The following is a 17,522-nucleotide window of genomic DNA, read 5'->3' as shown; positions in this document are numbered from 1 at the left end:
CACCTACTGTTGTCACAGCCATATTCCTGTACTGTAAGTCAAAATCAGTAGCCTGGTACCTGAGACACATCGCCTTCTCTTCAGAAAAACTACAAAAATTTCATGCTTACAAAACAGCCAGATTTCACAAACTTGGACTTGATTCATGTTTAGCATGAATAAAATGCCAACAATTGATTTAAATAAGACTAAAATATTAGACCTAACCTCCAATTCCACAAACTAAGCCAATGCATGAGAGAATAATTATTCTGCAACCTGTGCTGGCTGTAAGCAAATCTTTTTCCTCTCTTAAGTAACAACACGCTTCAAATTCCAGCAGCACTCATGTAAACATCCCACCAAATAAGTTTACCGTTACAGTCATTAGTTCACAGTTTAAATGAATAAAGCAATGCCTTTAGGTTTGTAAGAAAAATAAATGAGGTGACTGCTTGGAAAAAAAAATAAAATTAGTAGTGTTATTTAGCTAACAAATGAATTCCTACTCAGTAAGTAAATTTAGAAATTTATTGTGAAATGCAGTGCAAAAGTTTAGGCTACTACTTTTTACAAGAGAAGGCACAACCTTTTTAAGGCCAGAAGGGACTGCTACATAAAACTACAGGCCAAGAAAGCCTATGCAGCCATTGCTCTGAAGACTGCAAGACTACTTTTAGCTAAGCTTGACAGGAACACACCCAATCATGACTTGAACTTCAAAGTGATGAAGAATTTGTCCTGCCCCATCTGATGTTATGCTGAGAAGATGTTCTACAAGCTCCTACTACTTTGTACCTTCTGCAATACATAGCCCTTAGTGTATAACTATGGTCATGCATTTCATTCATTAGTGAAACATGAAATTAAAAATACATGCTAAAAAATGTAGCAAGTACACTAAATTCACAGTGTGTTACTTACACCACAGAGAAATCTTAGACTAACTTAGAATTCTGTTCACTGCATGTTGATTCACTCAGGCAATGAAAAACTGAGTGGGCTTTATCCTCAGTTGTGTAAACATTCCCAAATGCAATAGCTACTTCAGAGCTCAGAAAAGAGAGAGGCGATGCCTATTTTAAAAAAAGAAATAAGAAACATTTCCATTCTGCGTCAGAAATGTGGAAGCTTCAAATTCAGGAGGAGTTCTCTCTTTCCAAAAGAGAAGTCATAGAAGCAAATGGCTTCCAAGTATAATTTGCATAACTTTTGTTTCTGGTGTGAAATGTCAGCTGTAGAGAAAGAAAATTAAAAAAAAAAAAAACACAAAAAACACAACAAAATCAGACTTCATCCAAAGTCCTTCAACTACATTTGCCTTCTCTTTTCTCCATCACATGTGAAAAAAACATGTGCAATCTTTAAGATTAAAGATACTATTGTAACACATAAGAGAATGAATTACAGTCTACAAAAAAAAAAAAAAGCAGAAAGTTCTAAGCCTGCCCTCCAATGCGTTTCATGCACACAAAAGAAACATGATTTGAACAATCTGCATTTATCTTCAGGGAGTACACAAATTTACAACCCTTCTTTCCTACACCAATAGTGAAAGCAAATTCCTATTCAGTCTGAAATAGGAAACAGGCAATGAAGAACTGAAAATGTAAACATGCTAATCTTAAGTTGGATTCTTACTACTTTCTTCTACTAATTTGAGAAAAGATATATAGCCTCCATATCAGAAGCATGCACATTCGTGGCAGAAGGAGCCTGAGAGCTGGTGTGTCCAGCCCAAGATTCCCTCTGACCACTGACTGCTCTTCAGGCTGGTTGTGCAAAAGGCTGACAGCAACCATCCATACTGTGCAGTGCAGTGGATAGCCTGGCATGCCTCCAGCCCTGTTTCTGCCAGTGACAGCATTATTAGGGAGGGGAGATGAAAGTAAGGAAGGTCAACAAAACACAGAGCTGGACCAGTGTAGCAATTCTTCAGGATAAATCTGGAGAAAAGCTGAAGTCTGAGTCCCAAATACAGCAAAACAAAATTGACAGGGTTCATTTCTGCTATCCAAACCAGTGTCTTTGGGCTCTTCCCTTCTGAAAAAGCTGCCTTTATGTATTACCCACTAACATCCTGTGATCCGGTTTCATCCACTATAATTGTGATCTAGTTTCACAAGGTTTCCTTACTTACAGAAGTGCCGTGAAGATAACAGTCACAAGAAAGCCTGCTAGTTCTGCACAGACTCAGAGGACATTTTGCAAGCAAAACAAGAAATCCATTCAATGCATGATCGTGAAAGAGTGCACTGCATACAAAATAAGAGGCTGCACATGGAATGCAAGGATTAAAGATCAATGTAAAAGTTGCTTTATTTGCTACCACTACTGTCCAGTGACTTAGACAGAGTCTTGGTCCCAGTCATGAAAGAACAGCAATCTTTCTTCATATATACACACACAAATATGTCTACACAAAACGTGCTACTGTAGTTTCTTTCACTGAAAGGAAATACTCTTCACAAAGCATAAAGTTACTTTAGTCAAGTAATGGCTTAAAGTACTTTAAATAACTACAAAGCTTTAAGTAGTTAACTAAAGAATTCTGTGATTAACTTCTTTAAGTATTTCTCTTACTCTGAACACCCAAACTTTCATAAAGCATCAGAATCCTCAGACATGCAAGAGCTGCCAACTTTGCCCTTAGAAGACTTCAAAAATAAAGTAAGTTTTTTAAAAAGTAAGCTATCTAGCTCAAAATAAAAACAACCCAAAAACACAACACTTTTTTCTTGATGAAAACAGGAGTGACAAGAGAATGGACAGAATCTTCCCTATTTGTTTTTGTTGCATTGATTGAAACACTGGAAATACTTGCAACTCCTCAGGCAAGTTTTTCTTACAACTGCTTTAGGCTATTTTGGCTGTAGCACCTATAAACTCTAATTATTTCGAGTATTCAACACCATAAATATCCCTGTTGATTTGAATCTCTGTGAGTTTCAACATACAACTACATTTCACTTGGTTGAGTGGACATTCTGCGAGGATGACACCAATGTACTTCATGGGCAATTATTATATGGATAAAACAGGGATGCTAACAGCTTTAGTCAGTGCCTTAGTTCAATTTTGTGTCTGGGATCCTATGCATAAGCTTACCTGTGCAGGAGAGAGGAAGAACACATACATATGAATCACTTGAAAGTCAAATGAGCAATCCTTTAGCTTCATGAGAAAGGAACTTTGCAGTCCCTTTGCAAAACACAAACTTTGCTAGCAAATAAAAATAGCAATTACTCCAGAGATTTTTTTTCTTGAAGACAACACAAAAGATTAATAGAAGCACTCTCCTTATGAGTAAGCCCTCTCTCCAAATTAGCTTAAGCTACTGTATACAGCACTAAGCATTTCTACGTTTTGTGCATGCTTTTAGGGTTCTGTTGATAGCTGCATCTACACAGGTATTTTGTTTTACTGACATGCACACAATCCACGCTGTTTAACTCATCAGAAAGAGAAGAATTAGTAGTGAAGAGTAAGACAGAGCTCATAAAAGACAATCATGCAAGTTATAATCACCTACCTGTACTAGTGCGATATGTGCCTGTGTGTGCTGGTTGCAGAGGGTCCCCCTGACTCTGGCTGAGACTCCTCATAGGGGGCTTCTGATAAACTCTGTCTTCGTAAATAGGATCTATATGATGTTCTGGAGACTGCAGTGCCCTTAACTCGGAGCCAAGGTGGCTGTGCTGGCTGCTGTAAGATGCCCGAGACCCAGCTGCAAATAGATTTAAGAGAAAAACAAGCAATAAATACAGACGGATTTAATAAAGTTAACTTGAAAGTTGCAGTTCAAAAACAACCAAAAAGCTTTCAATATACAAACAACGTGCAACAACAGCAGCTAGTTTTGTTCACTTCAGTTCTATCATCCAGCTGCCCACATCTAATGCAAAGTCTATTTTCTTGGAAAGAAGTAACACTTCAGAGCCATATTGTGAAAGGCCACTAAAAAAAAATATCTTCCATAGGCATGGAGAAGGGGAGAAGCCGTGAGATCCAGGCAGGCCCTGAGCCCAAATATGACCACAGAACAATCACGAAAGGGGAGAAGAACAAGAATCAGGGTCAGAACTGGCTTCATGTATTACGCCCATATCTTAATCTAATCATGAAGTAACTTAAAGATGATGAACAGATGTAGTTGCACGAAGGCTGATCTGTTTGCTGCTTTACTGGATGTACACCAGAATAGTTGAATCTTACCAATATTTTTGCCCTCTACCATTTAAAAAAAAAAAAAAAACCAAAACCTACTGCTATGACTTTCTACAACTTAAATCCTCTAAAGATGAATAAATTAAACATACCATCTGGAAACAATACTGCAAGGATATAAGATCAAATGGAACCGCACAAAATTTTTTTTGGTACTATTAGAATATTATTTTCTACCATGACATTAAAAAGAGACTTGTATACATTTCTAGCTGTGATTATTACTCTTACTTGACTTACTATTTTCAAGACTCCCAAAGATAGTCATGAGGAAGGCAAAAAGGCAGACAATTACGCAAGTAACACTTGACAAAGCAGGGTCTTACACCACTACGTGATAAGGTGCTATTTAAACGTGTAGAAACGCAATCAGAGATTTAACTACCACATCCCTTGCTGATACTCCTGTGAGATTAAAATCCTGGATGCAGGATTCTACTAACTCAGCTTGGACTGTCCCTACAAGCTGTGTAGCTATGCCTGCGGGAATTCTCTACCACATTCATCGCATTTACAGTTTTGTTGCAGACACACTAAATAGTAAGAAAATCCAAAGCAAATCCATAAAGTGATACGCAGTACCAGTACAGGATAGAAATGAAAAGAGATGCATAGAATTAGTTAAATCTCATTAAAATTGCCTGGAGGAAAAGAGTTTCTTCCATATCCTTCTTTTTAATCAGTTTGTGCCACATTCAGGTTTTCTTTGAAAGTTTTGAACATACATGCATGTGTTAAGTGGAATATCCTATTTGCATTTTTTTCCCAGCGAACATTTTTTAGACTGAATTGCCATTAGCACACTACTGCAAATTTCTTCTTGTTCCCCTTATTGGAAAGGATCTCAAAGACACATTTTACCTAGAACTACTGGATTATCCAGAAAGTTGATATTACTCTTCAAGGAGTATGTTCTTCATGATCCACATTTTCAAACACTCCTTTAGCCCTGCATCCAAGAACAGCAAGAAAGGCCTGGATTGGAAAACACCTCAAAGCCTACTCGGCCCCAACTCTGTGCCATGGGCAGGGCTGCCACTCACCAGCTCAGGCTGCCCAGGGTCCCATTCAACCTGGTCTTGAGCACCTCCAGGTAGGGGGCACCACAGCTTGTATGGACAGCTGTGCCAGCCCCTCATCACTCCCTGAGTAAAAAAGAAAAAAAAAATTCCTCCCAATATCTAATCTCATCTTCCTTCTTGCAGATTTAAACAATTCCTCCTTGTTCTATTACTATTTGCCCTTGTAAAAAGTCAGTCTCCCTCTCGCTCACAGAGCTCCCTTCAAGTTCTGGAAGGCCACAATAGGTACTGCATCATATGGTGACTGATTTTCAGAACAGCCCCACCAAAGCATACCATCCTTCGGAGTGGTTTAAAATACAGCCAACAGGGTATATATTCAAATTTTTTGCATCAGCTGTATTTACTGCATATCTGGTTCAGTCTGTATTTTATGAAAATTGATAGGAAAAAAACGAGCACAATGCTTCAGTGGTTCAACAATGTATCAACAGAACAGACTTGATACAGAGTAGAGAACTATACCTGCCTTCTAGAAGTAGAGCAAGCCTTCTCTCCATTTACAAAGTAATAATGGTCTTTGGAGCAATAGATTTTCCTTGGAACTCTGCTCCCAGTGAACAGAAATAATTTTTTCCTGTTGAGCTCTATGGCAGTATAATGTAAACATTAACAAGCTCTCATTATGCTACTCTTCTAGTGAGGTAGCCTTAATTCTTACTCTACCAATTGTACTAAATATGCAAGTGTCAAGTACAGTTCATTAATAAAAACAAACACCACAGTGGTATATTTGATTACCACACATACTATTAGGGCTGGAATACTGTTGGGTTGAATAATAAAGATATGTATCACTGGAGAAACCATATTACAGATCAAACAAACAAGACAAAGAAGAGGGAATAAACAGCAAAAGAAATTCGTTACTACTCATCCATCCTCCCCAAGACATTTCAAGATGACAAAGCTTTCAACAGATAATTGAAGTACTTTTATTTCACAAACATAGCCACCGTTAAATCCCAGAAATGAAAGCTAACAGAACATGAACCATTCTAGTATTCCTCCTTTTGTATCATGAGACTGTTACGGAAATGGTTACTTTTATCACCTTATTAGACAATGTCATGGATTCTTCCTTAAACATACTGCTTATCACCTTCAAAGAAGATACGTCTTACTCTGGATGTGTTTATGTAATTTTTGTGTTAAACAATTCATGGACAATGACAAAACCTACTATGTAAATAAATACATACTTTTTAAGGTATGTCCATTAAAAATGTTTAATTACAAGCAAAATCTGATACTTTCCCATAGGATTTGCTAAGCAATTTTAACACACAATTTCCAAACAGTAAGACATCAATACTTAAACACAAAATACTAGCACACTTCAAAGGTCTTAAATTTTGTAAATAAATAGATAAAAAGATGAAAAATCAAGATTTTTCACTTTCAGTGTTTTTTTTCACTTTCAGTGTTTTTTTAAGCTACTGTTTCAAAAGCCGGGATAGTTTTGTCTTCAAGTAAAATTTCTATTGATCTCTATTATTTATTGATATTATAACAGTTAGATACTTACACATTTATTTATGTATCTACACTTAAAAGCAACAGATTTTCCTTCATGTTTTAAGTATTACAATAACTAATGATAATGCTGTAACATGATGGAAAGCACAACAATGACAGCAGAATAGCAAAGTCCTAGACTGCCACAAGTGAGACTTACTCAAACACAACAAACTAGCACAGACATAAAGAAAAGAAGCTGCTTACATCTAGAAGGCTTCAAGTACACAGGAACCTCCAACAGGATACCCTCGTCTCTACCGCTGACACTTAAATGAGGTCTGGGAAGAGGTGGATCCTGGCTCCACCCCTTCTGGTCACTCAGGTACACTGCATACAGCTGAGCTCTCCTGGGTTGGCCCTGCCTTCCCATCAGGTGCTCAATCACTGGGTCATTTCCACTACACCAACCAAAAGCTATTGGAAGAGAGGTGTGACATCTGCTGCTAATGCCAAAGATCAGATTGATAACTTCAGAAGAGCTAACACACAATTTACAGCTGAAATTAACTGTAGATTTGTAGGTTTTTATATCAAAGAAAATGAAGGGCTGCATAAGGGCTGCATAATGGCTTTCAGACAACTGCATCCCATTTCATCTCTACGCTCAGCCCTTCTCCATCAAGTGCTGTTATTATGGAAGACATTGAAAAGAGGGTTAGAATAATTGATCAAAACCAAGGCTGTGAACTCAGGAAAATTAATGCCAGTGAGAGAAGGACAGGGATAGCATGACTCCTGCCTGCACCTCTAGGTTAGCAGCAAATGGCTACATCCATTACAGCCTGATGCTGTCAGCTGATCTGTATTGTTTGCAGCAAACAATATGCATTAATGCAGTCTAAAGCTTGCGAGATCCTGAGCAGCAACAAGGTCAGAATGGAAAAAGCAGTGATCAATATACTACCAGGAAGTAATAAACATGGAATTACCAGGCCCATTAGTATTCTCACAGACAAGGAGGCTCACTACTCAGAGAAATTGCTTCCCTGAACCTGAAGCTATCATGAAGGCACTGCATACTTCAAACTGTAGTTGCCCAAGCCATGTTCTTACCAGCCACCATGCCTTCAATCTGTCACTGTAAGTTTCTTGAAACCACAGCAGTAATGTGCACCAAGTCCATGCATATCTTTCTTATATCTGCAAACAGGTTAATTCCCTCTTCCCTGACCAGCCCACACCAACCAGTAACACCATATTGGTCTTGTGAGACTACAGGGCATCAAGTCCATTCAATACATACAAAAATCCAAGAACAACTAATTACTAAATCTACAGTTCGCCAAGCTGTTAATTGTAAATGATGCATTTAATGAGAGAGTATATACAAAATTCTTGTAAGCACATTTCTGAAGAAAGTTCTTTTTCTCCCTTCTAGTTTAAAAAAAAAAAAAAAAAAAAAAAAGTACTGAGAAGAAGGAAATTTATTTAAGTGCTGAAGGAACTACAGTTAATTCCTAAGTTATCAAACGGTGTAATTTTTAGTTTAAAAAAAGGTTGAGAAATTATTTGATTGCAGTACTGGAGGTGCACAACAGCAGAATGTATGGAGAAGACTAAATGGCTCTACAATAGCTACAAAAGAAAACAGAAAGAAAGCAAACAAGATAGGCTGAAAAAAATCCAAACGGTACATTTGTTTTAAAACAGAAAATAATTAACTGTAAGAACAAAGATACAGAGATTCTTCTCTGTTCTCTAAAGTGTCTAAAATAAGACTGACTGAAAACGGAATGCCACTCTTTTGCATCTCTGTGGAGCTCACAAAAACAAATAGTGGTCAGACTCCAGGAGAGGAAAAATGTGAGCCCCCAGACAGGTGCATCTGATTATGGCTACAGAAAATCTAGAACCAGCCAGGTGTTTTTTAGAATTTTCACTGCATGAAGATACCACATTCCTAGAGGCTTTGCTCTCTTCCTGCATCTAAGGGGGGGTAACAGAAACCAGGAGGTAGTGCAATCCTACCTCCTGGAGACTAAAGGGAATCTCTGTTTTTTATTTTTAAGAAAAGCCCTACTAGATGAAGATTTCCATGTTATTCAGTGCTATGGAAAAATGGTTGAGTCCTAGGAAAATGTTTTTGGGGCTCTTTATTTTGAACAAAGTCTCGTTTTCCAGTAGAAAAAAACTACTGTAAACAAATGTAACATGAGAAAAATACACAAAAGAATCCCCAATTCCTTTTTCAGACCTTCTATAAGCTGTCATGGAAGTAAATACAGTAGACACATTTAAATGACACTGGTAATCCAACAGTTGATATCAACATAATAAACTGCTACACTGCAGCATTTTTCATTTTAGTAAGCTAGAGTATTAAAGCTATTCAAATTAATGGATACACAGGCATTTATATATGTCTTAGAATGGTTTTTATTTGTGCCCTTTGTGACAGCCTGTCATGGTTTTGTGATTTCTGGTTCTCGGTATTACACATCATAGCATCATGTGGGGCACTGGGAGTTTAACAGTTAGTGCCCCACATGATGTTATGATGTGGAATACCGAGAACCAAAAATCACAAAACCATGACACAGCCTTTAAGAATAACCCTGTCTTGCTCAAGCTCTACAGAGCCCTATGAATCCATGGTACTCTGAGCAGCTATAAATGCAAGAGCAGATAGGGTTGCCCTTGTTTCCTGGAATTCAGAGCTCATTAGAATTATGAAATACACAAGTGGCAGCCTCAGCATGAAGAAAACTGTCCAGATTTGACTGGATAAACTATTTAGCCCCTCATTTTAAAATCTTCCATCACAAAACAGTCATCAATGGCCCTGTTAAAGCAGCTTCCTTATGTCTGTGATAGAGGAATATCAATAATAAGATGCAAGTTGAGAGTAAAATTCAATGTCCATTATATTACAATAAGAAACAATTACCAGTAATGTGTTTACACTGGTTAACCTAACTTGATTACAACTGCACTCATTTCAACGCATTTTATCTCTGGCTACATCAGGCTCCAAGTATCAAGCTTGGATTTGGAATGCACTACAATGCAGCGCACTCAGGAGACGTGATTTCTTAACAGGATTGACCACCCACAACTGCCCGTATAGATTTTTCATTTCAAGCTTAATGACAACATCGCTCATGTAATTTGTGATGAGTTTTTCTTAGATTACAAGTCAAAAAACACAAAGAGCCACCCACACAATGGTAACACTGTAACAAGACAGCAATAAGACTACAGGCACAGAAACTACAAGAGAACCACAGCATGTTTTTTGCATGCTTTTGAGAGGATAGAAAGAAGTGAGGTATAGCTTCACTACAAAAATGCAACATGGGAGAAAGAGGATATAAACAGTAGGATTACTGATCTGAACTCATACATAAGGAGATATTTTATAGCCACTAAACTGTCTTGGTTTACTTGTAAAGAAAGTAATGTGAAGCCAGGTGCAAAATTAGAGCACTGATGGAAGAGGAGGGAAAAGAAATCAAACATCTGCAACAAGAATTTTGGTAAAATACTGACCTTTTCTGCCAGAAATGTATGCAGAGACCTCTCCAAAGTGCTTGTCTGATAACATGCATCTTCTCCTTATACCATCAGAAAAGAACAGTACCATCTACAACAAATGCTACTGATTCTACATCAAGAAATAAACTCAGAAAACAGGGTTATGGCAGCACAACTTGATAAAAAGAAAAATACCAAAGAAAATGTCTCTAACCTAAGCGCTGAAAGTGAATGCAAATCACCAAGAGGTGACAGATGGTTACATTAACTAGTAAGACGTGACAGGCCATATGGCAGGACCAGCTAATGCACACCTCAAGTGCATCAGTTTGCGCCCCCAGCACACCAACGATCTGCCCTAACAAACCAAAATAGACTCTGAAGCGAATTCCCTTTGATTCGAGGTGAGCTTTTTCTTCAAGTTTGCTCATCTGTTTAGGTTTTATATGCGCACATTCTAAATATACTGATTTAGGTATCAAGGCTGTTTTTTTGTTCCTGTTGTTTGGTTTTTACTCAAGTATTGAAATAAAGATTAAGGAAAGGAATTTCAGAACTGAACTAGTTTTTATCTTTATACTCTTTTTCCCATTCTCCTTATGCTACTCTGTTCATAACTCAGGACTCTTCCTACAAATAAAGGAGGTAAATGATTGATTTATCACACAGGATGCCTTTCGACTCACATCTAGCACTGGATGTCTAGAAATAATGACGTGTTACTTTTACATCTGTGGTCCATATGAGCTGTTTTGTGATCACCTCTGCTAAAAGTCCTCAAGACTGCAAGAACATCCTTGCTTCACTTGTCAGTATCTTGGGCAGCTTTTCTTCAGGCTTTCCATTTAAAAGATTGAAGTGCAATATATTGACCAGTCTGGGCCTTTTCTTGTAAACTATCATTGCACTGACAAACCTATTAGCAGTTTCACATTCAGGAGTGTAGTTCACACCCTGGAAATTCCCAGACACAATTTATCTGCTAACAAGATTACCGGTCTTAGGAAAGTCTCCTGAAAAGAGATTGTCTCGGGCTGCTTAAGGGACACTGCAAAACCCACCTCTGACCTCAGGTTAGTACTTCTCACATCACTGCTAAAAATAAAGGAAGGAAGCAAAAAAAAAAAAAAAAAAAAAAAAAAAAAAAAAAGAAATTTGTTTTAAGTGCAAGAAAGTTTAATACATCTATGTAAGAGTTTTTAGGATAAATCTTATCCTTTCAAAACTAGTTTTTATACAAAATGTTGAAATTAATTATATTCCTAAGCGCATTTAAAAAAGAAACAAAGAGAAGTATTTTCTTCATTTTTCCATGTTTACTTTTCAGTCGTGCAATGTGTTTTTGCTGATAAGTTATGGTTATCCATTCCTTTAATTCTACAGTGGTACAAATCTAGGAAAAAAGAAAATAACCTGAACCAAGCATTTTTGTTTCCTCGCAAGCATTCTTCCTCCTGCAACTGTCCTCATTCTGCTGAAAAGCATTCACCTGCTTGAAACATTTTATCAAAAATAAATTGTTAGTGGAAGAAGAGTAGTGTGACTAGGAGCAAAGAGATAAGAGGCAAAGATAGCCAGGAAGAAACAGCAGATTAAATGTGACAGACAAGTTCAGGGAGATAATTCCCATTTCATTTCTGATCTAGGGAGCTGTCACTGAAGAGAGAACAAAAAACCACAACTCCCCCAAACGAACCACTACTACACAGCAACATCTTGCCTTCAACATGGCAGAAAGTGAAAGACAAAAATCATATATATGAACTATGAACTGCATGATCACATTGGGTGTGATCCTCAACAGGCCCAACTGCTATCACTTCTTTCACAGGCACTGCGAACCAAGAGAAGAGCAGTGAGCCTGTGATCTCCAGCGCCAGGTCTGCCCTTCTCTCTGGGGTTCTTGGCCTTACAAGGGAGGATGTTGGTACACCTCAGCAGCAGCAGTGCAGGCTGCACGCCTCCTCATCCACAGATCATTGCTGCCAGCAGCCAGGGTGATTCGCTAAAAAGGCACCGCTGCCTCCACCGAGGCAAAGTGGGCTTTATCCCAGTGATGGGAGCCCATGAAAACTCTGTTTGCTGATTGTGTTTAACAACATGGAAAAGCACAGCCTCTAAAAGACCAGCAGCTCACAGCCCTTCCCCTGAACCAAGTGGCAGCTCAACCAGCCTTCAGTGAGCAAGTTCCCCCAGCAGAGCTGGGTGTGTAGTGGGGAGCCAACCGGAACAGACATCTAGCACCTAAGCCAGACCAGACAGGGAAGTCTCAAACTGGCACCGAAAACACGTGGATTAATGACTCTACTTTGCAGAAGACTAATTCTCAAAGTGAAAAAAATTCCCAGAAAAAGTACCAACAGAAAACAAAACTCTCTGGGGTTAATGAAGCATCAAAGTCTATCCAACTGCAACAGCCCTCCACTGGCCTTTGCTGGGCAACGTGGATTACTGATCTAAACATACTGGCACTCCTGCCTGCTCTCTGTTACAGCAGGTACTTTTCTTACTAACAGTGAAAATGCAAAGAAACTGTTCCAATAAATCTTGACCATGCATTCATCTTTAAAAAAGATGCTTCTCTTGAATATTGCACATACCTCTTTGGCAAATGTGACATTCTAGATATACAGCTGAAATCCAAGACACCACATTTGGGGTTTGCTCACAGAAAGAATTATGTTTGCAACTTATCTTCTGTAATTCCTTTTAGAATGAGGCCACACATTATTAGATGTGTGAACAATATTACATTTTGGAGATTTTATCTGTTAACGTTTTGTATTCAAACTTGCATTTCAGCAGGAGAATGGAAGAAAGCATCAGATAGCACTGTTCTTTTGTGTCAAATCATCTCTGATAGAATTTTAAGCACTTCCTCTACCCAGCGGCTTTCTACTCCTCAGTATGCATTTGTTAATTCACTGAGACCCCAGGTGCAGGTTTGTGATGCTCCAGGGGAAACGGGTCTATTATCTTTGTCTTTTTTTCAACCTCATTCAAGAAAAGAAATATTCCTTGGATATTCTGTAATACACTACATACTCATCAAGTTTTCATCATCCACTGGAGATTCACTGCATTAAAAATATGAGTAAAACAATGCAGGTTTTACTAAATACATCAATTTCAATAAAATCTAACTAAATTATTTAGTTATGCCTGTAAAACATGCAGACCACTGATCACTGACTTGACAATTATAGCCTTTTGTTCAACAGATTGTTATAGTATTACTCAAGCTGTTTTAGGTTGTTCCCATTACATGTGCATTGAGACCTCTACTAGAACATTTAATAGTAATCTCCTATTATTAAAATCATTATAATTTACTACAATTCTAACAGATCTGCTCTGAATAAAAGAAATGCTGACTGTAGAGACAAAGAACAGCAATACTGCTGCCACTGAGACCACGAAGGGCTTAAGGACTGAAGCAAAGGTTATACTGGAGTAATTATTGCAGTTTCTATCAATAAAGTTCTCTCATATTCCATTATGTTTATTAACATGGCAGCAAGAATAGTAAGCTTTCAGCATCAAACTTCCAGGAAGTCAGAAAAAAATTCTTACATAAATCCTTCTGTAACAAACAAGAAAGGAAACAAAGAGAAAAGAAAATGGATGGTTACAGATTTGAGTAACTTATTTAAAACAAACAAACAACAAAACAAAACAAAAAAAAACCCCAAACACAAAAAAACTCAGCAGAGCAGACCATACAGTGTGCCATTAATCTCACTGATTCTGATTATCCCTCAAAGCATAGAAAGAAAAAGACCAAGCTGCCAGAGTCCTGTCATTCAATTAGAGTGTAAGCTACATAGGTTGCTTCAAACGTAATGTACAAAAGATACAAAGCACACAGTATTACTTGATAAATTCTCAGCTAGTATTTTTCAATGGAGGCATCACCACTAGCTGAGCATATTTGCAAGTGATGAACAAGTGCCTGTGTGTTGTGCCCATAAAAATCTGTACCAATGGAGGTGACCCACTGTTGCCACTGCTGAAATGCACCACTCACTGCCTCACTGTGCTCACAGCCACTGTTTGGTCTCCAAAATGCTCACCAAGCATCAACGAATGTCAATGGATGCTATTTTTTCTGCATGGAGGAATTCAGTGATGCACCTTTGTTTCATCCACACTCCCATGTCAGATGCCATTCTGCCACGCTGCCCCTTTACTGCCATCCATCACACAGCATTGAAATGGCATGGCAATACTGGTGAGAAGGTTCAGCCCCTACTGCCATACCATCAACATCCGTCTCTGATGTCGTGGGTCAAAATCATAAAACAGGAGGCGTTAATTTAGGAGCAGCCCTCATAAAAAGAAATGGCCACGACAAATGCTGAAAGGGAAAAATGGTGACAGAAGGTCACCAGCAAAAGAAGGGCAGACCTAAGGTAAGAAATACAAGGAAGGTTCTCATGATAGTTAAGAACAACAGTTTGCAATAAACTGTTGGAGCGGTTCAGCTTCAAGGAGGACTTTAACAGCAGTTTCAATTAGAATGACAAGATGCACTGCAGTCCAAAGGTGACAAACACTTTAGGGATTTTGAACCACCCCATAATTACTTCCTGATTATTCATAAATGCAAATTAATATCATTTGCATGCCAAATGGTTACCTCATCTGTGAAACCAATACTTCCAAGATCACATGACTGGCTGAAGACATTTGCATAAGTTCAGTCTGATTTTACAAAAGCAGCCTGAACCCTACTGCAGACAGGGAAAAGCAGCGACGTGCATCACTGACACAGTTCAGAGAAAAAAAGACTCTGGATTGAGACAGTAATTCTTGAATTCCCAGATGCTCAGGACAGGATCCCAAGCAGAACAGGACACAAATTAGATCACACTGAAGTAGGCTGCTACGTTCAGCATTAGCTTCAGATTCTTGTCAAGGTGCAACAAAGAATGACATGAACTAGACAAGAATTTCACCTTCAGTCTTAAAGAAATGCACAATTTTGATGTGCTTGTTCAGAAAGCAGAGAAGTGCAATCATGACTTGAGAGCCACTCTAATGTTGTGACCGGTTTCAACTTTTCAAGAGAAAACTGAAGAGCATTAGATAACACGAAGATCCTGAACACAAACCAAACACATCACAGCTGGCTAGTGAGACCTAAAAGCAAAGCCTGCTGTGTGAAAACATGCCACTAATGTGCTACTTTTGGTCACAACTCCCTCCATGATCAGATGCTACCTCCCCAAAAGCTATCAGACACTTGATCTTGCCTTTGAAAAAACACCGGGAAATCTTTTACCAAATTACTAATTCTTGCTAGAATTCACTAGTAGCCTCCATTTAGAAATTGTAGCTGTATAACTCAGTAGCCTCTCTCATGGAAAGGAAACACAACATCCATGCTTTGTACAACAAGTTTCTTAATGTCTTGAAAATTCAGACAAATTAGTTCAGAAGAGGTCTGGAAAAAGTCTTTCCTGAGCGCAGAGTTACAGTTGTGTACAGCTCCTTGTCTAAAATCCTAACCATGCCTAACACTCACAGTTTTGATTGTTATGAGGCTCTGAAACACTTGATTGTATTTCTAAGATATGTATCTGATTCTAAGGTATGATAAGGTCACTCAGGTTTTTCCTCACTCTTCTTTTCAGCCAAAGATCTGTAATTTGTAACCAACCATGAATTGTGCTATTAGCTCAACTCATCTTCAAAACTGGGCAATTCCTTTTACAGAGGATTTATCTTTTTCTGTTCAGCAACTGTTTCCTCACATCACTGTATCCAGAAGTTTCCTCGGCATATTTGTGGGTCTTGCGCCAAGATAATATATTGAAAAAATATTTTCCAAGTGGCCCAAAGAGTTCCTCTTGTGGAACGTTATTAGTCACATCCTTCCTTTCCACTAATTTTATCTTCAAAAAGACAAACTGAGAATTCTCCTTTGACCAGGTCCTCATCCAACTCCATTCTTGCAAGAACATCCATCTTCTCTATCTTAACTACGTATTTCCCAAGTGGCAGAAAATGTGTACTCAGTTCTGATGGGAAACAGACATCAGATATAGTGTAAGAAAAAGATCAGTGAGCATGTCATTCTAGCACCATCTGTTTTTAGCAAGCTCATGTTGCAAATTACCCCATTAACCATTTACTCTTCAGTCTTTTATTTTTCTCTCCATCAGCTTTTGTCAGAATGTCACAAAGCGCTGCTCTTAGCCCTCTCTCCTCTTCCAAGGAATCCAATTTACCCTCCTTTGCAAATCAAATTCCCAAGCCTTCAGAACCAAGCCTTTGAAGAGTTTCTGGCACCTTTTGGTGAGCCAACTTAAATCTGTATCCCTGCTGAAAGAAGGTGGGAGAAAGACCCTATGGAGAGGGTTCCTTGTATTTTCTTGACACAGGAAACCTGCCCTAGCACAACAAAGTCAGAGCTCCTTCCCCATCTTTACTTTTCTCCCAGGCAGCACAGTTTAAGCCCATGTACCCTCTAGTCCTAAAATCAAAAGGTTTTACTGCCCAAGAACAACACAGCTGGCCACCTGATAAAAGAACTGGGCTCACAGCTGGGTAGCAGAAAGAGACTAAGAGGCCACAAAGCAAGATACAAACATAGACTATGTAAGAGAGAGAAATACGATAAAGTGTGTTCAAAAATTTCCTCACATAAAATGAGAGTTGCCTAAGATTCACAGCTAGCTGTATTAAAACTACTATGGCACTTTTCTATCCTTCACTTACACACAAGTTACTACTTGATGCACTTGTTAATAAAATCTACGTCATCCAACTGGCAATTTCATATGCCATGCCTTATAATTGTTAGATTAGTCATCTCTTGGTCCTCCTGATTTCAGAATATTAAATTCTGACTTTTGATTCTACGCACTTATGATAATAAACAGTTCCATGAATTCATTATCACTAGACTATCTCCTTCTGCCCTATGTAATACCATTTTTACTACAGACAAAAACTGTCCTGTCTGCTCTGGGTCTACACGTAGGCAATCAAGTTCGATCCCAGTACTACAGAAAAACTGGTCTCATCTCCACAACTGCTCTCAGGGAGAATTTGGCCCAATGTAGTTTCTGTAGCCACCACTGACAAGTCCTGTGAACACTTTGCATCTCAGCATGGGCGTACAGACACTTTTCCACCCACGCTTTAGCTTTAAATAAAGGGAACCTTCCTTATTTCCCCAGCTTGCACGCTTCCTACCATAATTAACCACTTTACTTTTGATCAGAAACACCT

The 17,522-nt window shown here is 38.5% G+C and overlaps 1 protein-coding gene across 6 annotated transcripts in view; it reads right to left on the bottom strand.

Annotated features, from left to right (window-relative positions):
• The window catches only part of CTNND2 (catenin delta 2), a 612,391-nt gene that overhangs the window by 235,286 nt on the left and 359,583 nt on the right, over positions 1 to 17,522 (bottom strand). For all 6 annotated transcript variants that reach the window (XM_052703881.1, XM_052703884.1, XM_052703886.1 and 3 more), the window contains exon 8: positions 3,512 to 3,706. In XM_052703881.1, the coding sequence (XP_052559841.1) occupies positions 3,512 to 3,706 (195 nt within the window). The remainder of the gene's footprint in view (positions 1 to 3,511; positions 3,707 to 17,522) is intronic.

The sequence above is a fragment of the Tympanuchus pallidicinctus genome, unplaced genomic scaffold (genome assembly GCF_026119805.1).
Source record: "Tympanuchus pallidicinctus isolate F22 unplaced genomic scaffold, pur_lepc_1.0 scaffold5, whole genome shotgun sequence".
Lineage (NCBI taxonomy): Eukaryota > Metazoa > Chordata > Aves > Galliformes > Phasianidae > Tympanuchus > Tympanuchus pallidicinctus.
This window is presented reverse-complemented; position numbering and strand designations above follow the sequence as displayed.